This window comes from Periophthalmus magnuspinnatus, chromosome 18 (assembly GCF_009829125.3).
Source record: "Periophthalmus magnuspinnatus isolate fPerMag1 chromosome 18, fPerMag1.2.pri, whole genome shotgun sequence".
NCBI classification, from domain to species: domain Eukaryota; kingdom Metazoa; phylum Chordata; class Actinopteri; order Gobiiformes; family Gobiidae; genus Periophthalmus; species Periophthalmus magnuspinnatus.
Window position 1 is genome coordinate 20,192,737 of NC_047143.1, and position 25,320 is coordinate 20,218,056.

Below are 25,320 nucleotides of genomic sequence, written 5' to 3' on the forward strand. Positions count from 1 at the left end.
ACCAACTTAACACATTAAAAATTACATTGAGGCAGTCATGACCCTAATGTGACCTAATTATGTTTACATTTAGCCTTTCCATGCGTTAACCTCTCACTGAGCTCCAGGCTGCTTTAAAGGGCCATACAGTAAACATGCAACGTGGGCCCCTATAGGGATGCTAATATTCAATTACCTCCAGACATTATTTAAAACAGGAATATATTATAGGAATACATTAAGTTGTTAGGAGGGATGACAAGTAGGGTCTGTTTTAAAGGTTAGCCCCAAATTACGTAAACAGTGCAAGAAGTTAATTAATTTACTGTATGTATGCATACATACATACAGTAAATTAATTAACAATACAATTTTGGACTACATCTCTTAATAATATCTTAACTGTACTGTGTAAGTTTGTACAATTATTTTCTTATCCAGTAGTATCAGATTTCAATGCAATATTTGCTTAGAAATAGTAGTCAGATAATGATTTTTTTTAATTGTGCATTAAGATTCATAATGCATTTTTCACCAAACTATGCCAACAGAAAGGTTCTGGCCAGATAATATTTACCAAAAAGTGTATTATTGATGAAAATGCCAAATTGTTCATTCTTTTTGAATTAATAATGTTGATTTCTTTTGATCATCTTTTGTAATGTGTTTTATACGTACTCCAGATAACAACTAACAATTTTGAAAATAGTCGTTATTTTAATAGTGTAATAGTCCATTGCCTTTTCTTATAGCTAACAGCAAAATATTAAAACAGTTTTGATTGAACAAACATTTAATGAATAGCAATAAATGATACATTTAAATTTGAGTATTTTTTTAATATAAATCAAGAATCTTTCAACAAAGGTAAAGGGGGGGGGGGGGGGGGGGGGGGGGGTTTATTGGTTGTATTAATGTTTAATTAAACCTCAGTGAGTAACTTCCTCTGCTTCAGTCAAATGTGAAAAGACATTACCATATTTCTGCTGGCAAATAAATTGAGCAATTACTCAAATAAATTCTTCAATTATCTGTTTTAATTTAACTAAATTTGTTTATAGTTCTACAAGAGGGTTACTGCTGGGGCTATTAGCAGAATATTTTCATCACCGTCACTTTAATTTAATTTCATGAACAGGAGACTGAAGTAACAGTGATAATAATAATAATGATTATAATTGGTAGTGTTTTTTTGAAAGAGCACAAATTGGGCTTCTCATTTGTGGGTTGCTGTGAAATGAATTATTTATGAAATCAGAGATAACTAGAGACACAGACGCTGCTGCCCACTCAAGGGGTGGACCAAAAGAGACAGAGGCTGGCCATTCCTGGAAAGACAGCCACCTCTCTATAAGGTACTACTATTATAACTGCTACTGCTGCTACTACTACTACTGCTACTACTGCTACTGTGTTGACAAGATACTACTGCTATCCAGGTACGTATCAGGGCCTTAAAAAACGTTATGTTTTATTATATATTTTATTTTTATTTCATATTTTTTATTTCATTGTGCTGCTGCTTGTGATGCTGGTATAAATTTCTACTAAGTCTGTATATGTTTTAATATAAAGAGTAGGCCTATAATTTTTATTACATATTTTATACTGTAATAATGTTTTTTATATATTTAGATTTTATGTTGTTGTTGTTTTTTGGGTTTTTTTTGTTTTTTTTTATAACCAAAACTTAATATAATTCTAAATTAATTTATTTTTATTTCTATAGAATTTTTATTTTTTAATGTTTTAATTTAAAAAAAATTTTTTTTATTTTTTTATTTTTTTTTTGAGAAATGTTAGCATTTTCAAGCTCTGGTAGGTTCTTGTAATACAACTTGTACTTAGATATTCCCATATTACATTGCAATTTTGTAATTTTATCTGTCTTATTTTAACATGAATACTAATATTAACAGAAAGAGAATGATCTGAATTTCCCATTTTACTGCTGGCAGAGGTTTATAAATATTTTATGACCTGCTGAAAAATGTAAGGGCCAGAATTTTTTTTTTTTTTCTGTAAATTGTGAAATTGAATCATGAAATATTATTAAAATACAAATAAATTAATAATTATTTTGCAGCTTTTCTTTTCTACAATGTATTTTACTTACCACACACCCCACTCTTTTTATTATGGTTTTGCTGTAAGTTTGCGGACACAAGGACCCAGGATCCTCCTCGCTGCTGGCTGCTGGGGTCCCTCCGCGCGGTGCATTCACAGTTCACCGGCATCTCAACCTAAATGCGATGTGACGGCAAAACCTTTACAGAAACAAACGGGAATATAGTATCAGGGAAGGCTGACCGAGCTGTGAACCACAGCCTTAACACAGAGCAAATTAACATGGCAAAAATAGCCATCTAGTTCAACCATGTAGCCAGGCAAACGCATCTAGCTCTGTCGCATGATTTTACTGATTTTGCCATGTAAAAGTCTGGCAACATGTAAGGGCTCTATAGATTAATCAACTAATCATAACTGGTTGACTATAAACATAATCACAGTCATATATTGATAATCATAATCATTACTTGGATTATATAGACGCTAATGTTTTTTATCAGAATCAGAATCAGAAGACTTTTACTGCCATAGTCTGTGAACACAGTTCACAAACTAGGAACTTGCTTCGGTGAAAAAGTGCAACATAAACACACTGAATAAATACAAATACAAATAAGGGCATGCACAAAGTTAAAAAGATACTGTCTTTATATCAAAGACAGTGGCATTACTAAATCAAAATGTCAATAAATAGGGCTGCAACTAACCACTAACCACTGCTTTAGTAGTCGACTAGACAGCAATGATTTTTGATTCATAAACTAGTCAAACGATTATTTCTATTGTATACTGGACCAACCATGCATGTCCCTGATTGGCTACTCAATCCCATTCATCTGAACTCGGGCAGATTCACCAGACTTATCTTTGTAGAGTAATAGAGAACTGTCTATTCTTGATCCCAAGCAAATAAAAAAGTTGTTTTCATATGTGTTTTAGGGCTTTCAGATAGGGATTATCTGATTATCAAAATACAATTACAATTATATTTTATAGTCAAACTCCTAATAATAATAAACCATTTCATGTTTTTATCAATAATATGCTTAATTCGTCAATGGTCACAGTTTTATATATCGCTTCTCCATCTTCAAGAGACTCAAAGTGCTTTATATGAAGGAATCAGTCCCCCATTCACGCACACATTTGTACACCAGTGTATGCAGACACTGTGGGTTAAGGTGGGTTAAGTGTCATGGCCAAGGACACAACAGCACTTTTCATCTGTGGGTCAGTGAATCTGACCACTCTATCAACAATGTTTATGTTGAGAGCGGGATTCGAATCGCTGACAAGCACTATACCAACTGAGGCATTGCCCCCAATATTTATAAATATTGTCTATTGTCACTATATTCCAATATTTATTTGGTTAAAGATAAAAAAGTGTAAATGTACAATACAAATAATCGATTGACTACTAAAATAATTATCAGTTGCAGCCCTATATAAAAGACCTATAAAGAGGGTAGGACCAGGGGGCAGTGCTTAAACTAGGGGGTAGAGCTTGGGTTGTCCCATAGAGGAAGAGCAAATATCCCTAGGCTCAAACTAAGCTTTCAGTTCAGCAACACTATGGTTAGTCATGAGATCCCTTTCGTGTGAGCAGTGCTGTCTAATGATGCTGTCTCTGCCACTCAGGACAGAGCCACAGAATAGAAAGTAACAGAGGAAAACAAGGAAGACAGGAGTTCTTAGATATAGTTTGACATGTGCATTTGGGCTGGAAAAAAACATGAAATATGGCTTTTGTTTGTGGTTATTATATGACTTCCAAAATTGTATTCTCTAGACCAGGAAGTTGGAGGACATTAATTTGCTAGAGGATAATCATCATCACTGTATTGAGAACAACTATGTAAATAAATGTAAAAATTGGGTCTGTACCGAATCTAGTTAAAAGTTGAAGTGTGCCGTTTTATGGGGGAGGGCATCTGGTAGAAATCGTGGAAACTGATAAGGCAGGAAGTTTAATTTTTGATACCATTTTATCAGTCAGCAAGTGTTAGCCTATGGGGTAACCATAGAAAAATATACTATTAATGTGTTTTATCTTCCTCTGATATGCAACATTTGTAAGGAGTTTTTCGCATTCAAAAGACTAAAGAATAAATTGTTATTTGCTGTTCATAAATTGTTATTTGCTATGGTCCTTATTTTTTATCATTCAGAAACCTGTATAGGAAGGCACCATTGTCTTGTGAAAGTTTCCAATATGCCAATCATCCCACAGATGAATATGAATATGATTTTTACTTTCTTAACCCCCTAATAAAAAACAAACTGGAGTAGGAGAAATTTATAGGGTAAGTGTAAGAATAAAGGGTCCATCCCATGTCAGTTGTCAGTCACCACTTCCTGATGTAGAGATGTCAAAGCAGAGTCTGCGTGTGAGTGACAGAAAGCATTAAACACAGAGAGGTCAGCTGACAGGCACAAACTGCCAATGTACAGACAGGGAAGCATAAAATAATGTCCAGCATATAGAATGAAAGCTCCAGAATAGAAAAATGCAAGGTAAAATGTGGTAATTCTGAGATATATACCTATCTCAATAGATACAAGTTAGATTAAATAAAAAATAGATACAAGACAGATACAGTTTACTGCAAACTAATAGCATATTTGTAAAGTATTGGAGAACTGTGTTGTCTGATTATCAAAATGCAATTACAATTATTTTTTATAGGCAACTAGTCATGATTAATCCAGTGTAAGCAGACACTGCGGGTGAGGGAGGTTAAGTGTCTTGCTCATGGACACAGCAACCGCCAACCTGTGGGTCAGAGGATAACATCTCAGTGTAGTCAAGCAGGTAGCAGACCCCTCACCAGTAAAAGTTACATAGTTTTAAAATGACAAATTTGTGAATGCTATGTAATTGCCTATAGCACTATGTGCATATCAACTCACTACAAAAATAGATTAAGAGGGTAAAAAACAATATAGTCTCTTTTTGGCATAAAACAGTTGCGGATTGGGTTAAGATGCATTATAGTTATAGTATCTTGCTTTATTAAAATGGACATCCACCAGCCAAACAGGACTATTGTCAAATTGAAAGACATGTCTACACGGTATATTTCATTGGTCTTTTTTCACCAGTAAAACAACAAATAAGATATGTTTTCTAATTATGATAAAGGGAAGAGGAAGGGACACAACAGAATAAAACAGATGTCACAACAAATTACAGAACAAACAAAACGTCTTTGTGGGTTTAATCAAGGCTAGTGCCACAATCAGGAGCTGATTCAATCAACTATTATTGTCTCATAATGAAGCATTAACCTGTTAACCCACTCATTATTACTACAGCATTTTTACAATAGCAATCATCTTTTTATTAACACCGCTTTAGTTTCACTTATTCTCTGTGCTGCTGCTGCATGTCACACAATTACTGGGTTTCAGATTACATCACAACATTCTATAGGCCACTATCATTTATAGAGACGAGGGGCAGCTAAAATGAATATTGTTAAATTGATTTAATTTTTTGAATTAATTGTTATTTCTGTGGTAACACAGTGAGTTCTTGAGTCTAGTCATTAATATAAATTGTCAGATTCAACATTTGTGAATTTACTTTTTGGATATTTCATGGGAAAATACAACATAATCAATAGGGAAAACTGTCTCTTGTCCCCATCTGAGATTATGACATCATCACAGACTAGAATCTGAAAACCAACAATATAAAATATCTCATAGTTAAAGGGTATATTAACAGTCACAAAATGTTTAAACGCATTCTAAGGTCACTTCTACACAGAACTAGTCTGGTTGTCTCAAGGGAGAAAGATATGTTTAATGCCATACTATGGAACATTCCAGATGAAGCATTAATACCTCCAAGCAGACAAGAAGGTTAGGGTTAGCAAAAAAGTTACATAATGCATCTGTATTTCAATTAAATGTATTTTTGCATTGCCATTTACTATAACTAACAATATATACTACTGCCTCAACTATTAGTGATTTACGTTTACATAAAAAAAAGGCTTCCAACTATATTACCATAATAATAGTATTTTGTAAATGCCATCAATTCAAATGAAAATTCCTGAGGAAATTATCAAGTTATTTCCTGTTTCTAAATGAACAGATTTTGACCCATAATCACACACAAAAATAATAGTTGAATTATTTTATATATGAGTAATCTCTCCCTTTTCTGGCTCCCTCACAGCCCATTAGGTCAGACAGGGGCAGGGTCAGGCTCTGGTCTGGAGGTGTAAAATTGGACTCAGAGGAGAGTAACAGGGAGTGCTTTAAAGCTGTAATACTGTGTGGGTGAGATGCCACTGAGCTCCAACTGAACCATATAAAACCATACACCTCCTCACTACAGCTGAGAGACAGAGTTGAGAGCCTACAGATATTAGTCACTGAAAGCTACTCTGCTACTGCTGTTCATATACAGTTACAATTGTACCTGTGCATTTGAATGACCATAAAGTTTGAGTCTGTTGAAGGAGGATCTGCTTGTCTCCATGGAGATATTATTGGTTTGCCTGAAATGTTCCACAGTATGGCAAATATGTATGGAGACAGGCAGGTGACGCCACCAGGTGAAGTTACAGGTCAGATCAGTGGAGAGGCGACCCCGCTCGCAGTGAGAATGGATTAACTTTATTGTATTTATTTTTAGAATTGTTCTGATATGACACATGACCTCATTGATACTGAAGCTAGTATTGAATCAAAATGCACATTTGGAAAATCCCTCATCAAAAAAGTGAAACTTATAAAACATTAGGGATGGGAAATAGCAAAAGACGAAGTTCAAATCTGTCAACTGGACAAATTGTTGTAGGAGTGAAGACGTTTCGCTGCTCATCCAAGCCAAGATGAGCTGAAGAAGCAGCTTGGATGAGCAGCGAAACGTCTTCACTCCTACAACAATTTGTCGAGTTGACAGATTTGAACTTCGTCTTTTGCTATGGATCAGACCTGGACGACTGACGGTCTACACAGACATTAGGCATGGGACTAGATCAGGTGCAGTGAGAGATAAAATTGCTAGAAGGCTGTGCACACGTGGGAAAAATGATCTTGCAAGATTTTAATCCTCCGTCTTTACATTTGACCTGGGCATGATAGGTTTACAGCTTGCACCAGCTGTGGAAATTTACATATTTTTGAGCAGCTGTATCAGAACTCCTCCACTCCACAAAGACTTTTAGCTCACATATTCTGACAGAGAACACTTCAACTCTACCCCAGTTTTTTCATTACATAGTGATAGGACCAATACTGACACATGTTAAAATACACATTTTAATGTAATCGTATTGAAATGTGTTTTTTAATGTGTGTTCACCTGTCCAGGGACTGCAGATGGAAAGTAGCAGTAGCTAAATCTGGTACAAATCATCTCTTCTTTTGTAACATTAATGAATTCGTACATGGTCCCTGAAGAAGAAAGAAAGAAAGAAAAACGCAAATAATATGTGCTAAAGTTGGTAGAAAAGATAATATAACCAAATATACATGCAATGTTTTTCACACTTACACATAGTTTAAAAAAGATACACAAAGATATATTTAGGCCTTCTTCATCCATAACGTAGTACTAAAGAAGGAGAGAAGTGCTCCTTCTTCTGAAAATATCTTGTCCCATCCCTGTAAAACATGTTAATACATTGGTTTTGGCAAATATACCATTTTCAAAACAATAAAAGGTAACATTGTAAATATGTTATGTGTTAGCAGTTAATACCCCAGAGAAGCGAATACCCTGTCTTTAAGAATAAAGTACATAAATTAATTTGTTTGAGATAATACTATTGTGACAACCTGTGTACCATTCTTTACCCTTGCCTAGTTTAAACACAGTATTTCAGCCTCTTTCCAATTGTCTCCAAATTCCGCAAAGTCTTTTCCGCACATTAAAGTTATGTGAGGTGAGAGCACATGACACCTGGGATCGTGAGGAGTGAGACCGAGCGAGGTGCGATTGAAGCGTTATAAAAAACTCATCGGGTTTCACACTTTGGTCAACTCATCTGACCACAAACTCAGCTTTACGGGTCATCAAGAGGTCCCCACAGGCAAGCGGTCACATTAGCTGGACATGCTAAATCCCCTGTCATAATAATTACAATACTGACTTATAGTTCAGTATATGAAAACTAGAACAATATTTTTGGTACTCAGTATTTATCATGTTCACATTTTCTTTGCACTAGTGAGTATTCTTTTGTAGTATCTTAAGATTTGAGCTTTAAGGTGTCAAATACCTAACTTCTTTGACCAATTACAGATACAAACTAGGGCTGTATGATTTGTGAAAAATATTTGTGAGCATTGCAATGGTGATTAGATTTGCGATTTATGTTATAATAATGGGATTCTGGTCATATTTTAAATGCATCCAGGAATATTGACAAAAACTACATTTCAAAACAAAAATAGTATTTTAAAATATATTTACATATTACAGTTCTAAACTACACTTATGCAGAATAAGGCAGGGTATTTTGTGGAGGAAACAGTAGTACTAAAAACTGCGGCCTTTCAATTTGCTAACTGGGTTTAATCTTGCAACCCTAATAAAAACGGACTACTAAAGTGTTTCATTCTGCCATTTATTGTTTTGCAGGTCGTGTTTTTAACTACTACTACATTTACAAAACATTTTACTGGGATTATGCTGCTTTAGGGTTATTGTGTCAGGATGGACAATTCATTGTAATTGAATCAAAATCACAATTTGAATAGACACAATTGGCAAATTGCAAAGGCTGCTATTCTTGAAGTACCATAATTTCAAAACATCCTTTTTAATGGCATAAAAACTACTAAGGCTGTAGTTTAGATCTGTATAAACATGTTCTAAAATGTGATTCTTGTATTAGTTTGTCAGTTCATATTTCAGTGTTTTGTCAATTCTTCTGGATGCGTTTAAATTGTGAACTTTGAACAGAATCTTATTATTAAAACAAAAATTGCAAACATAATCTCAATCACAATGCTAGTCAGAAAAATCATAATAATTCCATATATTACCCAAATTTCTTCAGCCCTAGTGTAGAGTACTTTCTGTTGGCTGTTTACTGTGATATTAGTAGTATTATATTATTAATTATTAGTTAGTATTACATATAGCTCTTCAAAATCATGTAAACCAATAGAGACATGCATATTTACTTCCACACAATTTTGAATTAGATTAAATGAGATCACATTATAGGCTGTGTACAATATGATGCACACATGGACAGCTATAGGCCAAACATGTGAGCGTATACACCACATGTCACCACTAATGTGAAGTTTGCAGATGAGAAGAGAATGTGTCAGCTTTTGTAACAGTCATACACGCATCCAAGCAAAAATTTAAGGGTGGTGTGAAAAAAATTAAGTGCGTTAAAAAATACAGGTTACAACATTGTCCAGAATAGTGAATACATTTTATTAGGGCAGTTGTAGTTGTATAATGGAGTGTTTGTAACTCTGCACCATTTTGAGACTGGGATAGATAATGAATTTAAGGGTTTTTGTAGCTCTTAACATTCAGCTTCTGAAATTTGGGATTGACAAGGAGGTTTGGCCAAGGATTCATTGCACTGTTCTGTGGCCCTCTGCTACGTGCATATTTAAATATATACAACACAAAAAAATTGGACATCCCAGGCAACATGATTATTCTTGTAAACTAATTTTGGTCTAAAATCTTCTTGAAAACCTACGTTTGCACACTACTGTATAGTGTATACTATGGCTCACACAGCCATCTGATCAAACACAGCGCAAACCCAAACATGCCACATAAGATAACTATCCTTCCTATACCACATAACAGTCCAGCTGCCTCCTGCTGCCCCTCAGCCCACCTTAGCCCATCCTTAGAGTGGGGGTGAGGGAGATAAGGGGGAGTGTGCTGTGGGCGCTGTGGGAGATGCCAGAGGACGTGAGCATCATCAACACATTAAACTGTAAAATACACCTATGGAGGGACAGAGCACAGTACTAGCGCCTGTAACTGCAGCTAATACATTGCACAGAGGAAGATTTCTCCAACTTATCATTCTGGTATGGTAAGTTGGAGATATCAACCACAAAAGTGAGCAACTAGGGGTTGGCAAAAAAGGCCAAAATTATATAACAATTTTCCAGAGCTTATAGATCTCAATTTGCATTTTATCTCGACTCATGAACAGCTTTATATAATAATAATGCCTCACACTTGTTATAAGCTTTATAGGCTCAAAGCTGTCATTATTCATTCACTCCATACTAAGCTACTTATCTAGCCACAGCTGCCCTGGAGTAGACTAACAGAAGTCAGGGTGCCACTCTGCACCATGAGCCCCACAGACCACCACCAACACTCACACACCCCGCATTCATACTAGCCATGGAGAAGCATCTTGCCTAAGGACACAATGAGAGAATATGGTCAGAGCAGGGGTGTAACAATAATAGATAAGAAAATGAAATAAATAAGCACTTTTTTAATATACTCCTGCAAATTTCATGATCCAGTGTTTGATATATTTGATACATACTCTTTGAAAACTAAATATTTAAGCAGATGACAACCACCACCACAAGTTCTAACCAGATTTCCAAAATGTGCACACTTGTGACACTAACTCTTACCTGTAATGGCATTTGAGGTTAGCTTTCTGGTGTAACATCACTGGACTTAATTTTGACTGACATAAAGAACAGCTTGAACTTGCAATAGGTTTATAACTTTAATAAGCAGTGATCGCTACATGTTGTTAGAGTCAAACCCTTGCCAACCTCTTGAACTCAAACTCCACTCTGCACTTTTTAAAATGTTCTCAACTGCATAGCCTATTTTCCAAGATTTATAAAGACAACATGTTAAGAATGCATTAGCAAATAGATACTTAAAATTCAGTTTTCTGTTTTTTAAAGCTAAAATTTAAAATGGAAATATCTTGCTCCGAAACAATGTTGGGGCTAAGTTTAGGTCTATTCCAGTTTGATTCAGTTGAGAAAACACACTGCATAGCACGCATCAATAATACAGGGATCAACATGTTGTACACAGGACTATAAGGCCACATCCTCTTAGGGTTGTAAGTCCAAATGGATTTTGTCTCTGCTGCATGTAGCTGGCACAAGTGTTGCATTATTTAAGACAGTCATTAGGCTGCTGAGGCTACCTTTTGTCTCTGCAGCTGAGATGGGAGGTGATGCTGTACGATATGCAGAGTAGGCACGGGATGATATTGAAATTTGGTGTCATGATTATCATGGTCAAAATAATTGCAATTAACGATTATATCACGATAACTATTAAAGTTGCTGCCAGTAAAAATGTTATGGGTATAAATAATTGTAACTTTAATATTATGAATAATTACATATTTAAAGAACTGTTATAGTATTGTACTTTGTGACAAGTGAAAACAACAATGATCATTCTGGTGACACACTCAAAGCACTTCAAGGAACCACTCACCCAATCACACACACATTCATATACCAGTGTACACAGACAATGGGGGCAAGGTGGGTTAAATGACATGCCCCAGGACACAACAGCGGCATTCATCTATGAGATCTGAAATCCCACCTCCAACCTGTGGATCAGTAGATCAGACCGCCCAACCAATTATGTTCATGTTGAGAGTGGGAGTCAAACCAACAACCCACTGCAAACTGAGCTACTGTCACCCCATCTTTGTCGGCGATTATGCTGCATGCATTTCTATGTCTGATGTTTCAGGATGAGATTGGGTGTGCACCCTGGTCCTCTTTCTTTCACTTTTTACATATTAATACAGTGGTCCCTAGTTTATCGCAGGGGTTATGTTCTGCATTTCTGAAATTTGTCGGTGCAGAATGTTTCATCGACATTGTGGGTTTTGTCGGGGAGAAAACTTGCAAACATACAGCACTTCAGAGTCACACTACTAGCGATCCAACATTTATGTAAATTTGGCTCAGCACATTTTGTACAGGAGACACAGCGCGTTTATGCGCTGCAAAAAAAAAAAAAAAGCATGCAGAATTGCTCAAAAACAAAAAAAATACGTGAAAGAGTGAGGCCGTGAAAGGTGAACTACGATATAGTGAAGGACCACTGTACTTGCAATGTGCCAAATGTTTAGAAAAACTAGTTTGACAGATTGACCTTCCTTTGAATAATTACATTTTCTATATTGATTATATCATTATATACTAATTACTACACACTGTATTTACTTTTGCACTACTTGAAGCTGTTGACCCATTTGCTTTCTGAAGACAAAATCAATGGCCTATTTGTCTGCCCATGTAATGTCTTTTATTACATGGGAAAGCTACAAAAACTAGCTAAATGTCCCCAGGCACTTCTTCACAATCCTCATCTTTCTTTTTAACCATTTTAACCATCTTTCTCCTGAGTGGTAGTTGTGGTGTCACTGTCCCAAAAGCATTTGCATATTCACGCCATGTTATATCCACCATTTTCTGAAGATGCATGCCAAGTGAACAATAGGTTTTGTGTTTGCCCTGTTGTTGACCCGGGACAATTTGATGCTCTCTGACCTGGATAGAGGCATAGCAAAAAGCAGCCATCTTAGTAAGGTCATGGTGTCACTGTAAGTTCACAAGAAAGATCAGCTTCATAGATGACATCTCAATAAAGAACCATGTAAAGAACATCGTATTTGTACGATCATTTTGACCCCGTATGATATATCATATCAATAATTCCAAAAAGGACCAACAGTACAATACTTTCTGAGTGCCAGATAAAGTCAGTCTAACCCTCTGTATTCACAGTACACTACACCACTACAACAGTACTCGTGGTACTAGTAGTACTACTACATGTTCTCCTGTTAGACAGAAAAACTGACCCAGGATCAGTAGAAAATGCACTTTCTAAAACAGTTCAAAATAATGGCGCTTACAGTTGGACAAGAAGTGTAGCTATCTCTTTTATAAATGAGCCATCTGAAAGGGAGAGCAGAAGTTCAAACGTTGGATGTCTTCTGTGGATTGTATTTGTAGAAGAAATAGGGTGTCAAACTACTTAACAGAGGAGCAACTCCACAACTCTGTGAAAAGACAGACAAATGACGCAGTAAGTGCCAATGCAGTTTAATGTTAGCGGTTAAGTTCTAAAGTATAAATCCTGCATGAGTCCTTTATGTGATGTTTAATGCTGTTAGGTATGATATGCTGTTTAAATAATAGTGCGTTGAGAGCTCCTGAGTATAGTGCATACAGGTGTTTTGTGGTTGTTAAAAGACAGGCTGATGGACTGTTTGTGACGTGGTGCTTTGCAGTCTGAGCTGTAGGCTATAGTGTTTGCATGTATGTATTAGGTGTCAAATCTCACCTTATGCATGAATAATGCTTCTAGATGGTGTGGAACTCTAGTTTTGTTGATTTATTCTTTATTTAAGGCATTGTAAACATATTTTAGCATGTTATTGTTAATAGCTTTGTACTGTACAATAATTTCGCCAAAAATACAATAATTTTGGGCTCTGTATGATATTATGCTTTTGTAGATCTGGCAACACAGGCCCCTCCTATGGATAGCTGCAGTTCACGCTAGTGAGTAGCAGATTTTTTTTTCATTTGTACCAAGATGACTACGCTGCCTAATGCATTTCATTGATTAAGAAAATTTAAGAACAATAAGTACAGAGCAATGGACATGTACCAGTGGCAGTGAAAACGGGGACTGATCAGCAATATGGCATCTTGAAAATAAGCGATTAAAGACTGCTCAAACATGCACGGAACACTTCAAAAACAACTTTGAGAGGGTAAATCAGAAGGGTAAACAACCGTAACAACTATAACTAAAAGCTATGAGAACTTGATTTTGTGTAATAGGCCTGCTTTAAAAGAGTCAGCTGCTTCTGCAACGGTAAGTAACTATCCGTAGTCCATCAATGAGTCATTTCACGAGGTCCTGGATGCAAGGCTTGTTTACGTGACTGTAATGTTTTTAGAGAACTTATTTTGAAAGGGAACCGGAAATTTATTTTGACACCACGTGCCTTTTTCCTGTCTTTCCCTACTGAAAAGCCTAGAGAAATTAGAACTCCAACCTAATTTGAATGACAGGTTTGTACTTAGGCCCATTGGATACACGTATGACATTGCTGGTGTAGATTGTCTAACCGGTTAATAACAAAAGCAATTCTTGGATGTTTACTGTGCTTACAATCTGTTACTGCTTTGGTGTAAATTGGAGGTTTATTGACATTAAGGGTAACTGAAGGTAACTGCTTCTTCTGAAAGTCTGCATTTCACTGGGATTGTCTACATCCAAGTGTCACTAAGAGCATAATGGAAGTTGACCAACAGGAGGAGTGAGTGTGGATAACTAGATGAGACGTATCTTCATTTGAACTTAGATCTACCTTAAAGCACTATATTACAGTATTACTTAAAATCTTTTTAAAATGTTCAAATAATCATTGGGCCAGATCATTTTCAACAACCGGAGCTACAAAAGCTGCATGGCCTTCAAATCCGTTCCCTCACCAGTTCACTACTGTTTCTTCGTTGTATCACTTTTGATAAATATTGACCAAGAACACACAAGTGCTGCAGTTTGGGATATTTTGACTCAGGCATCTAACCATGTCAGTTTAGTCCAAACACCATCTTCTCCTTTTGGCAATTTAAAGCAAATTGCGAAAGGAGGATGTAGGTTTTTGACTCTATGTAACTAGTTAGTATCTATTTGGGAAACATTGCTCTATGGGGAAAAACAAAATTTACTCATTACAAGAATTAAGCATGGTACCCTATTATAATATACTACTTAGCAGTGTATTAATATTTGAAACACACTAGTAGGTGCCATCATGAAGAAATAATTTGTGTAATTCATTTCATGTAGTCACTATGTTATGGCAAATCTGTTTAGTCTACATGATTGCATTTATCCATGTAATTCAGAATGATAAAAACTTTGGACTGTTATCCATGAATAATTTTACAAAAATTTTAAGAGATTTGTTTAACAAAGTGTTTATTCAAATGTGATTCAATCTGCAAGCCAATATCAACATTTTGAAAGTTTGATTATGTGTGTCACATTATTATTCTAAATATGTATTGAAAATTGCAGCAAAATAACTCTACCTACAGGTACAAATAAAGTCACCTGAAATTGAATTTGAAACAAAGTATTATATCCTTTGAATGGGGAAAAAGTCCTCAAAATGTCACATAACAGGAAGCTGAAATACATACAACAGCAGTGCTAAGGTGTATTGCATGTGACTGCAGTTGCATCACTTTCAGCTGCCGTGCCACAGTCTTTGCTGCTGGATTGGAGTCATGTCTCACGTCAGAAAATGGGGTTAAACAAAGTACATTTAAATGTGAGTGTGTTAATGTGGTGCTGAGTGGTGCATCTTAGCAGCTTTACACACCATTCGCAGTGTGAGTTTATTCAGAGGCTGAACAACCGAACACAGAGGTCACCAAAGTTCAAAAGGTGAAGCGAGAAAATGTCACACTTACTATCTCATACACAAGGACATCAACAAAGAACATATACAAGATACACATTTCAATGCTGCTTTAGGTTATGAACCAAAAAGGAAGGATAACTTATATCTGTATATATCTGTAATGTATGAAAATGGAAGAGCAACAAAGCATTTTTTATATTTGTATTTATTTATACAAATATATAAGAAATGATATTTAATACAATGCAAATTTTTTTACACAATGGAAAAGTTGATTCAAGTTAATAAAATGGTCAAGAAATATGGTACAGAGGTAAAATATTGGCATATTATATCCAAATCGGACCATATATTCCCTAGTCTTGAGTCTGATTCATACACAGTACAAAGGATGATGGAGCAATGGTTGCAATAACATTTTGCTGTAGCACACTGAACAAATGAAGACCGAAATGAGCTGATGTCATTATGAAGTCTACAGTCTATGATGAGGACACAGTGACAACTAGCAGATGGACAGAAAACGCTTTAGGCTTTATATAAGAGTCACCCACAATCACTGCAAATAAACAAACCAGACAGGGAAGCCAAGAGCTAGTTTCAGTTTTTCAATTCTCACGCTAATGGAATAAACCAGAATGACAACACACTATACACACACAGGTTGCATGTGGTCAGCATTATCAGATCCTTCAATTTGATTCTCACAATATAATATAAGAGTGACTCAATACGCACATCACTGCTCTAGCACTATTTCGCACAGCAAAAACTTTTGTTACCTCTGCTATATGTCAACAGAGAATAAATTTGTAATTGAAACATTTGTTTGTTTTTCTGAATGTCGCCCCAAAATATCATCAGGGCACATGGTCTTTTAATTTTTGTCCTAAACTCAGGTTAATGTCCCAAGCCACTGTCCCAGACCAGGGTCAGGGCAGAGGGGACAGGGGACAGGCCGCACCTCCAGAGTAGAGCAGAGCTGCAGAGGGAGGTCGAGCTGCGGTCACTGCCTAAAGCCTGGTGCACTGTGACTGTGAGCTGCAGAATGTGACATGGTGCATTAGCGCGCTGCCGCCTGGGTGAACACGAGGCAGAGAGGAGGAGAGAGAAAGAGGAGGGGAAGGGAGGAGGAGAAAGGAGGGAAAGACGGGGGGAGGAGAGAGAAGAGAGAGGGGAAGAGGAGGAAGCGAGCAGAGGGGAAGGGGGGAGAGGAGACAGGGAGGAAGAGGTGAGTGAGTGAGAGAGGAGAGGGAAGGGAGGGAGGAGAGAGCGCAGGAGAGATAGGATATAGAGATAGAAGGGGAGAGGAGGAGAAGAGAAAAGAGGAGGAGGAGAGAGAAGAGAGGGGAAAAAGAAGGAGGAAGAGAGGAGAGAGTGAGAGAAAGAGAGAGATGGGGTGAGAGAAGGGAGAGGAAAGAGAGAGAAGTAGGACATAGAGGATAGAAAGGGAGAGGGAGGGGAGAGGTAAAGAAAGAGGAGAGAAGAGAGAGAGGTAGGACATAGAGGATAGAAAGGGAGAGGGAGGGGAGAGATGAAGAAAGATGAGAGAAGAGAGAGAGGAAGTGATAGGTGGGAGAGGGAAGAGAGGAGAGAGAGAATGAGGGAGAGGGGAGAAAGAACAGTTGGCCGAAGGCAGAGAGGGAAAAGAGAGAGAGAAAAATAAAAGGCTGTGGATGGAGAAAATGAGGAAAAGAGGAGAGGGATGGGAGAGGAAGATAGGGGAAAGAAAAGGGGTGAGAAAGAAGAGAAAAAAGAGATGGGAGGGGGGAGGAGGAGAGAAAGGGGAGTGAAAGAGAGAAGATAGAGGAGTGACAAGAGAGGAAAGAAAGAAGAGACAAGAAGAAAAGTGAGAGGGAGAGAGAAAGAGAGAGAGAATGGGACATATGGGAGAAAGGAGAATCAGGATAGGAGATGAGAAGCCAGAGGAGAGGCGGGTGGAGTGAAGGAGGGAACAGAGAAAAGAAGAACATCAGCGCACTTACAGAAGGAGCTCGGGGTCCTTCTGAGGTCCCTCATCAAATATACAGCAGATCAGGCCTGTGTGGTCGCTACGAATCTACTCAGCCTCCTCCACCACTTCTCATAAATTGAATCCAAGTAGGTGTCACTTTAAGTTGGAAAATGAATTAATTTCTAAAGTAACAAGCAGAGGGCTCTAGAGTAGGTTGCTGAAACAACTTTTTGAGAAATCATAGAAATGGATCTTATCTCACAATGGAGAATATCTTTTTATCTCAATATTCTGGCAATATTTTAACAATGCATCAGGAATGGTTGAGGTTCAAGTATTGGACAATATGTATATAAACCTAAAAATTAACCACACAAGTGCAGAAATATCACTTTATACTCTAGTTTGAGAATTCTCTCCTCTAATTGTATGCAATGTTAGGCCAATACTATTTCCAAAATCAAAAAATGTTCCACAATATGCCCTAAACTGCGGGTGCTAGATCCTCCCAATTCCCTGATGTACAGTGAGAGATGATAAACCTTTTGTCCAGTGCCACCAGCCACAACACAAACAGATGGGCTGTGATTGGATGAGAAATCTGACCAATGAGAGCGCTTGCCGAGGGGCAGCTGGGACATGATCTCATGCTCATCCTCGCCCTAAGCAGGTTACACAGTTACTATCTCACTGCAGTTAATCTGCTCTGCACCAACTGGATGTGCCCTAGCTAATGTGCACATGCAAACACTGAAATCTACCCAAACAGTCAAAGACTTTATAAGGCTGAAAAAGTTGGGAAAATATCCAATTATGATTTTTTTTTTACTAGTATTGTGGTTAGATTTATGTTTTAAGCTTTGAAATCAAGATTCTGTTAAAAGGGCACATTTTACACATTTAGCATTAGGGAGAATCCTGACATAAATATGGATTGGCAAACAAAAATTAAAATTAATTAATTAATTTCAAAACACGTTTGTAGAGGCCTAAACTTGCGGGTTTCTAAAAAATAGCAGTCTTTGCAATATGCTCATTGCAATAAAAAAAAAAAAAAAATCACTTTAGTAATTCAAGTACAATACCTACAGACTTGTAAATATAATTGTTCTATAACTGGGGTGCACTTGATTAATTAATTCATTTTGTAATATATATTGTAACTGTTGCATTGAAAAAAATATGTTTGAAAGTTATCTCATCTCAACTACTATATTTATGATAGGAAGTGGAAACAATTCAGTCAGCACAGAAATCCAAATGTTGTTGGTTTGATTCCTGCAACCAGTATAGTTGTGTCCGATACTATAACTCTCTCTTGCATTTGTGTAACTGTATAACTATGAAGCGACTAAAAGCCCTATATAGGACTAACCCATTACTACTATTATTAGGAGGAATCATGCATAAAATTGTCTCATTGCAGATGTTCTTACGCAACACTTTCTTTCAAAATCAATGTTTAAATCAATAAGTCTTTAAATCATATGGCAGTTGCTTCAAACATTTCTAGTTCATATCAGAGGAGCCTCTTTAGTAGATGGAATATGACAGTACATAGGAAATCTAACATACATTCACTTCCTTAGAGGGAAAGTCATGTACAGGGTCGCTGTCCAGGGACCAGTGCTGAAAGTCAAACATGAAATGGCTCTACACTCCACACGACCTCCAACCCACCCCCACCTCCTCACCGACATGTGACCAAACACGGAGCAAGATGCTGGGGCTACGGGGCGGCCAAGCGGTGCTCTTTGTTAACCCCATACAGATACACACACAATGGTGGGTTCATGTGTCTTCTGAGGACATTACAATGACTTCATTGTCACTTCAGGCCAAACAAACCAAGTACATGTTTAATGACAGACAATATAAAGTTAAGATTAGGACTGTGCAAACAGAATCCTTTGATTAATTGTACAGTAATTATTACATCCAACAATTACACCCAACAAAAAAGAAAAAAAGATTATTATCCAAGTCTGAAGTGTGAAGCTAGTGTACATTTCACCCTTTTCAAGTTGCTGATGCACTGCCCTCTCTCTTACCTTATGTACAATTCTACATAGATGGATAGTGTCTTGCTGAAGCACACAACTGCAGTATGCATTTGTAGGAGCTGTCCCTATAATCGCCCTAAACATGTTTGAGTCCCCACATACCTTGATAAGCACGCACACTCACACATACATATTATATACATAAAGGGACTCATGAACTCACTCAGGGCAGCGCAGGGCTGAACTGCAGAGGGCGTTGTCATGATGATGGCCTCAGGGAGCAGGAAGCCAGGGATCCATGGACTATCCTTGAACCTCAGCACAGAAAGACAGCTTTAGAACAAAATCACAACTAAGAATCCTGGAGAAAGATTAACATGTTAAATTTATCAAAAAGAAATAAAATACTGCAGCTTGCTACATACATCATTGGTGCTAGTATTATCATAGTACTAAGTGTGCTAGATTTTGCCTCCATCACAGTCTCCTAGCATGGATTAATACAGTAATTTGAAAAAAGATATTCTATAAAATTCTCAAATAGTACAAAACATACAATGAATATTGAGCCCATGTGGACAATTATAGAATACACCAGTCCACAACTTTACAAACCCGTGCATACATATGTGAAAAAGTTGCACTACTTTCCAGAGTGCATGCCTTTTGCTGTTTGCTGTGCAGCTCCCTTTAGTTCAAAGACAGGTCAAATGGTCAATAACTGAGATCACACTGCCCCAGCACTCAATAAGGTAATCGACAGCACAGTCCCACAGAGACATGGAGAATATAAATGTGCCGATTCACTTTGGACTGTAGCACGTGATAGACTCTCTGGGTCGCACCGAAACAAACATGCCTCCACTGCAGGATTGATCTGCTTTAGTCAGACCAAATGTGTGCAGCCAATAATGATGTGTGCTCAATACAAGCACAGGGGGAGTTAGGCACTTAAACAGGGAGGGGAGCATATCTGTGACTTATATGCCTATAACTATTCATCTGACTGTATCATAAGTAGGGCTGTGCACTGGATGTTTTTTTTGTTTTTTTTTAATCTGCCAGTAAAAGCATGTAGTTTGGAGCAGAATACTGACTTTGTGACTTTCTGATTAAAAGTTTATGTTCTGGAAAATGAGTAATGATGGCCATTTTAAGACAAGCTCAAATCAAAATTGTGATGGATCAATATGACGAAAAAAAACCCCAACTTGAATATTTGTGTCATATTGCCAGGCCCTAATCATGAGACAGTGGTCCTCAAACTGTTCATATGGCACCACCATAGACCGAAAATATAATATATACTTTACTTTATGCTATATAAATTTACTTTATATAATATACTTGATATACTTTAGTATATGAGCACTAAATAAGAAAATCCAAGTTTTTCTCCGCCCTCACCTTCATTTCCATGGCAACGATGGCACCAGACAACAAATCTGGGAAAAAGGGACGAGGCAAGAGCAAAAGGTGAATAAATTAACAAATTAACTTCATGGAACAATTACAAGTGCTAGCACAACAGGCGAATACGTGTTATGGGGACTGGAAAGCTAATCGTTAACGTTTTAGCAGCAGTTAGCATAAATAACACGTGTCTGAGACTTTTCTTATGACCTGAAGTTTTGTGTTGTCGGCTAACATAAGATAGCTTACCTGATTAAGAACTGACACAGACCGCTTCTTTTGGCTTAAGTTAAAAGGTCCTCTGGTCATCATCAGTGTATTTCGATTTGATATTTTAAAAGTCTTTGCCACACTGCCTTCAGGTCTGAAAGAGCGCCCCCTGCTGACGATGTGCGGAGGGACTCGGAGAGCTCTGATGAGTTTTTGGAGAGGATAGTGCGCACCCTGAAGGTCGACGGGCAGGTAGGTAGCTACATTTATAAAATTAATACATTTTATTTATCATCAAAGCGACCAGGCACCTATAATTGTAGAAAAAGAAGGACAAGTAGTAAATTTGTTGAGACATGAAAGGACAGGCTAAACTTAACTCCAGTAACACACTATGTTTTTCAGTTTTTATCAGTGACTACGCACAGAGAAATTGGAATAACAATATATGTCAACTTATATAACCCAGAATATTAGTATATCCAAAAAGAGAAAAAAAAAAATGAAAAAAACCCCAGAACATTCAATAAGTGGGATGAGCGTTGTTTTGAACTAACCTACAATTGTGTGGTCCAATTTTAAACTTGGTTTAGCCGTAGTTTAGACCTGGAATTGTCTGGTTAAATACCGGTTTTAGATTTGCTGGTACTCGAAAGTCCATATATTTTCTGTGATGGAGAAGCAGGTTAAATTTGCATAGTGCTGTACTGTAGCTGTTCTAGCCACTCTGCATTTTCATGTTTTGTCCTTGAGTTATCCAGTAGTGCCCCTCTGTCTCCTCCAGGGCCTATCCCCGCTCCATGTGGCCTGTCTGCAGGGTCAGCTGGGTAGCCTACAGCACATGTTGGAGTCTGGGGAGTGGTGGGTCAACAGCAGCGATGACTCTCAGGGACGCAGACCTCTTCACATGCTTCTCAGCATACGCAGTTCACCACAAGCTCAGGCCTGCTTTCGCTACCTCCTGCAGCAAGGGGCTGATGTCAATCTGTAAGAGTTTCCATCTTAATAATAGAAACTGCATAACCTGTTGATGGACTGAATATTATTAAGATCATATTTTGATGCTTTTTTGTGAAACATTACAAAACATACTAAAAAGACATGCACAAACAAAACCGCTCAACTTGCATCTGAAAATGTAGAAAGATAATCAGTCCAGCTACTAACATTCTTATTTTTCCGCTACACCCCCTGTGATATTTTGGGCCACATGCCGCTATATACTTAGGCAAACACTGCATCAAAACTGGAACTAAATTGAGACTAATCCTGGGCTAGACCAGGATTAGAACAGAACCAAACCAAGTCTACATCAGGACTAAACTGAACTCATCCCAGGTCTAAACTAGGACAAATGGGAACGCTCCCTAAGTTAAAAATGGGATACAATTAGGTCTGCTTGACTTCACACCTTTTAAGATAGAAAAGCTACTGTGTTTTTACGCTTAATTGAGTTATAAAGGGCACACATTTAAAATCATGATGTTCATTGAAGAACTAATTAACTATTTATACCTGCATTTGCTTTGATTTTCATTTCTCATTTAATTAAGATGATACATTTGTTTACTGGTTCATAATGTACTCAGCACCACAGCCTCTGGTCAGACCCCTCTGCACATGGCTGCAGCTGGAGGACAAATGGACTACACACAGATCCTGGTGGAAGTCGGGGCAGACCTGTTTGCCCAAGATCACTCCGGGCTCCTACCTCTGGACATGGCCCGGATGTGGAACCGCAGAAAGGTCGGCAGGTAACTAAAATAAAAATATCCCAGCAGTTTATCATATCAATCACACAAAAATATCATTACGTGTCTCTGTTGTATAACACTAGACTCCTTACTGTGGCTTTCCCTATTACCATAAGCAATTTTTGGGGGTTTAATTATTAATCTTACACCATATCTCCAATGCACTTGTTGACTTATAATAAGCATTCTAATTTTAGCGATATATGTTGAATTAAATAAAAATAATGTTGAAGTATGGTCAGACTCTAATGCCATTGTTTATATATCATTGTTTTCATGTTTCCAGATCCCGTACTGATGGTCGATAGACATCCATAGTCTCCAGTGGCTAGGGGTGCACACTAAAATCTGATTATGATCTGATTTCTGGATTTGTCTGATTATTAAAATGACATGTAAACAGTAGAATCTGATTTGAGTAATTCAGTTTCTTTCTAAATATGGTCTCGGAGTGCCTAACCTAAAAATGACAGACACAGAGAACATAAAAAAATCTAGCAACTCCATAAATCAGCCAATAATAACATTGTTGCTGTGCATGTAAACATAACCAGTGTCTCTTTTACAGGACAGCACTCATTTCCCAAGCAGAAATGAATGGTATTAACTTCTTTGCAGATATCTCAAGGACTGCATGTGGCGTGAACAAAAAAATAAGGAATTGGAGGCGAGGAGGCAAACTCAAACTTTATACTGTGATCTGATGAAATGTGATAAACACAATAAGATTAACAAAAAGGTACGTTGCCCATGAAAATGTGATAGTAGTAATGGGCTGTCTTTAACTTTTAGCTTTTTTTTTCATTTCAGCCAAAAATTGATAAAAATGCAGCTGAGTGGGACAACAAGAAAGAGTTTTGCCCCAAAGTCCTGGTCAGTCAATTTCATAAACAATGCCTTATATCAGATAATAAGAAAGCCCATAGTCATAAAGAAAAGAAAACTGGGCGGGAATATAGCCCACAACCTGAAGAGAGACCCCAAGAGGATAAAAGCACCTCTCCTACTTCCTCTGTAGGGCAAGAAGAAATAAACAAGGCTTTCAAATTACCAAAGTTAAAACCATGGGTCATATACACTGCCCGAGAACCAAATAGCCCATTGGTAGAACCAGATTTACGAGGCAAGGTTAAAGTATGGAGGGATGCTAGCTCAACCAAACCACGCTATAAATCTAAGTGGGACCGAATGCCTCGTGAAGCCCCTAGCCTGCCTGTAGACACAATTCAGAGAGTGTTTTTTCCCCGAGATTTCCCTCCCAGGATCCAAACGCTGGGTGGCTTCGAGGCTAAAGACATAGAGGGAGTCCTGCACAGAGCATGCCCCCAGGGACGGAGCACCTCAGCCTGGACAGATATAGCCATGCATCTGCAAGAAAGCCTGGAGCCTGGACACTACTGAGAGGCTATGGAGGTGGAAGCCAAATGAATTATTAAAAGTAAAAGAACTGGTTAATATTTAGTATTTTTAGCTACTAAATCTATATAATTTGACCAAAGATCATTATAGATTTGGTTTTATTACCAGATGTTAATAGCTTTGTTAGCATGTTGTCAAAAAGTGTTTCTATTTTTTGATGAAATACAGTACCTGAATTATCAAAACCAATCCAATTTAATCTCAGTTTCAATAATATATACGGTACATATGGGTCTTTACATCTTGCCTTACACTACAGTAATTATAGCTGTAGAGTGAATACCAAATAATTTTACTATATTTATTTTATAATCTTGCCCTAATGCAAGAAATGAGAGGAAAATGTCTACAGGAGAGGGGCTGATGAAAATATTATAGAAGTGTTGGTAGTCTGTTCTAGATGTTTTAAAATGTTTAAGACTCTGTACTTGTCATTACAATGATAAGTGTAAATAAACACAACAATAAGCATAACATTTTGTAAACAGCATCACTAACAACAGAACTTAGAATTCAATTACATTAAAATGCTTAAATCTATTTGGTTTGTCAGTATATCGTCTAAGGAAATAGGGCATGTTGCAAAAAATTCTACTTGAAATATTTTAAGTACAAAAATCTTAAAAAGGACGCCTTATGGGTCCTTCTCAAAGTGTCAAAATTATAAATACCACTGAGTGCGTGTGATGTGAGAGGTGAGGGAGGGGTGAACTCGGTCACTTGTCACACATGCACTTTGGTTGCCCTTGTCACCTCCTCACTCTCCTCCAGGGACCGGAGCAGAGCCAGGTGAGCCCTTGTCAACAATGTACAAGCTCTGGTCATCTGAAGGACTATGGTCCGCTGATCTCTGCTTTTCTACAACCTTTACACCTCAGTAAGGTCAACTCAGTGCAGACCCCAAGTCGTACCCAACCATGAGCAATAAATTCTGTGAAACTAGAACATTGGGTTTGGTTTTTACATGGCCAGTAAAATACAGATAAATAGAATAATCAGATAACCCAAAGGTTAGAACAGTTTTTTGGTGTGTGTTTACATGCACAAACAAAATCTGATTATGAAAACCACCTAATCATGGTCAGTTAATCCATGTT

The 25,320-nt window shown here is 37.4% G+C and overlaps 1 protein-coding gene across 1 annotated transcript; it reads left to right on the plus strand.

The window, feature by feature from the left end:
* The first annotated feature begins 20,853 nt into the window (after nucleotides 1-20,853).
* ankrd53 (ankyrin repeat domain 53) lies at nucleotides 20,854-24,205 on the plus strand. The gene is made up of 6 exons (XM_055228899.1): nucleotides 20,854-20,903; nucleotides 21,182-21,302; nucleotides 21,835-22,037; nucleotides 22,640-22,804; nucleotides 23,423-23,543; nucleotides 23,615-24,205. The coding sequence occupies exons 1-6, from the start codon at nucleotides 20,854-20,856 to the stop codon at nucleotides 24,203-24,205; spliced, it is 1,251 nt and encodes a 416-aa protein (XP_055084874.1).
* Nucleotides 24,206-25,320: the final 1,115 nt, after the last annotated feature.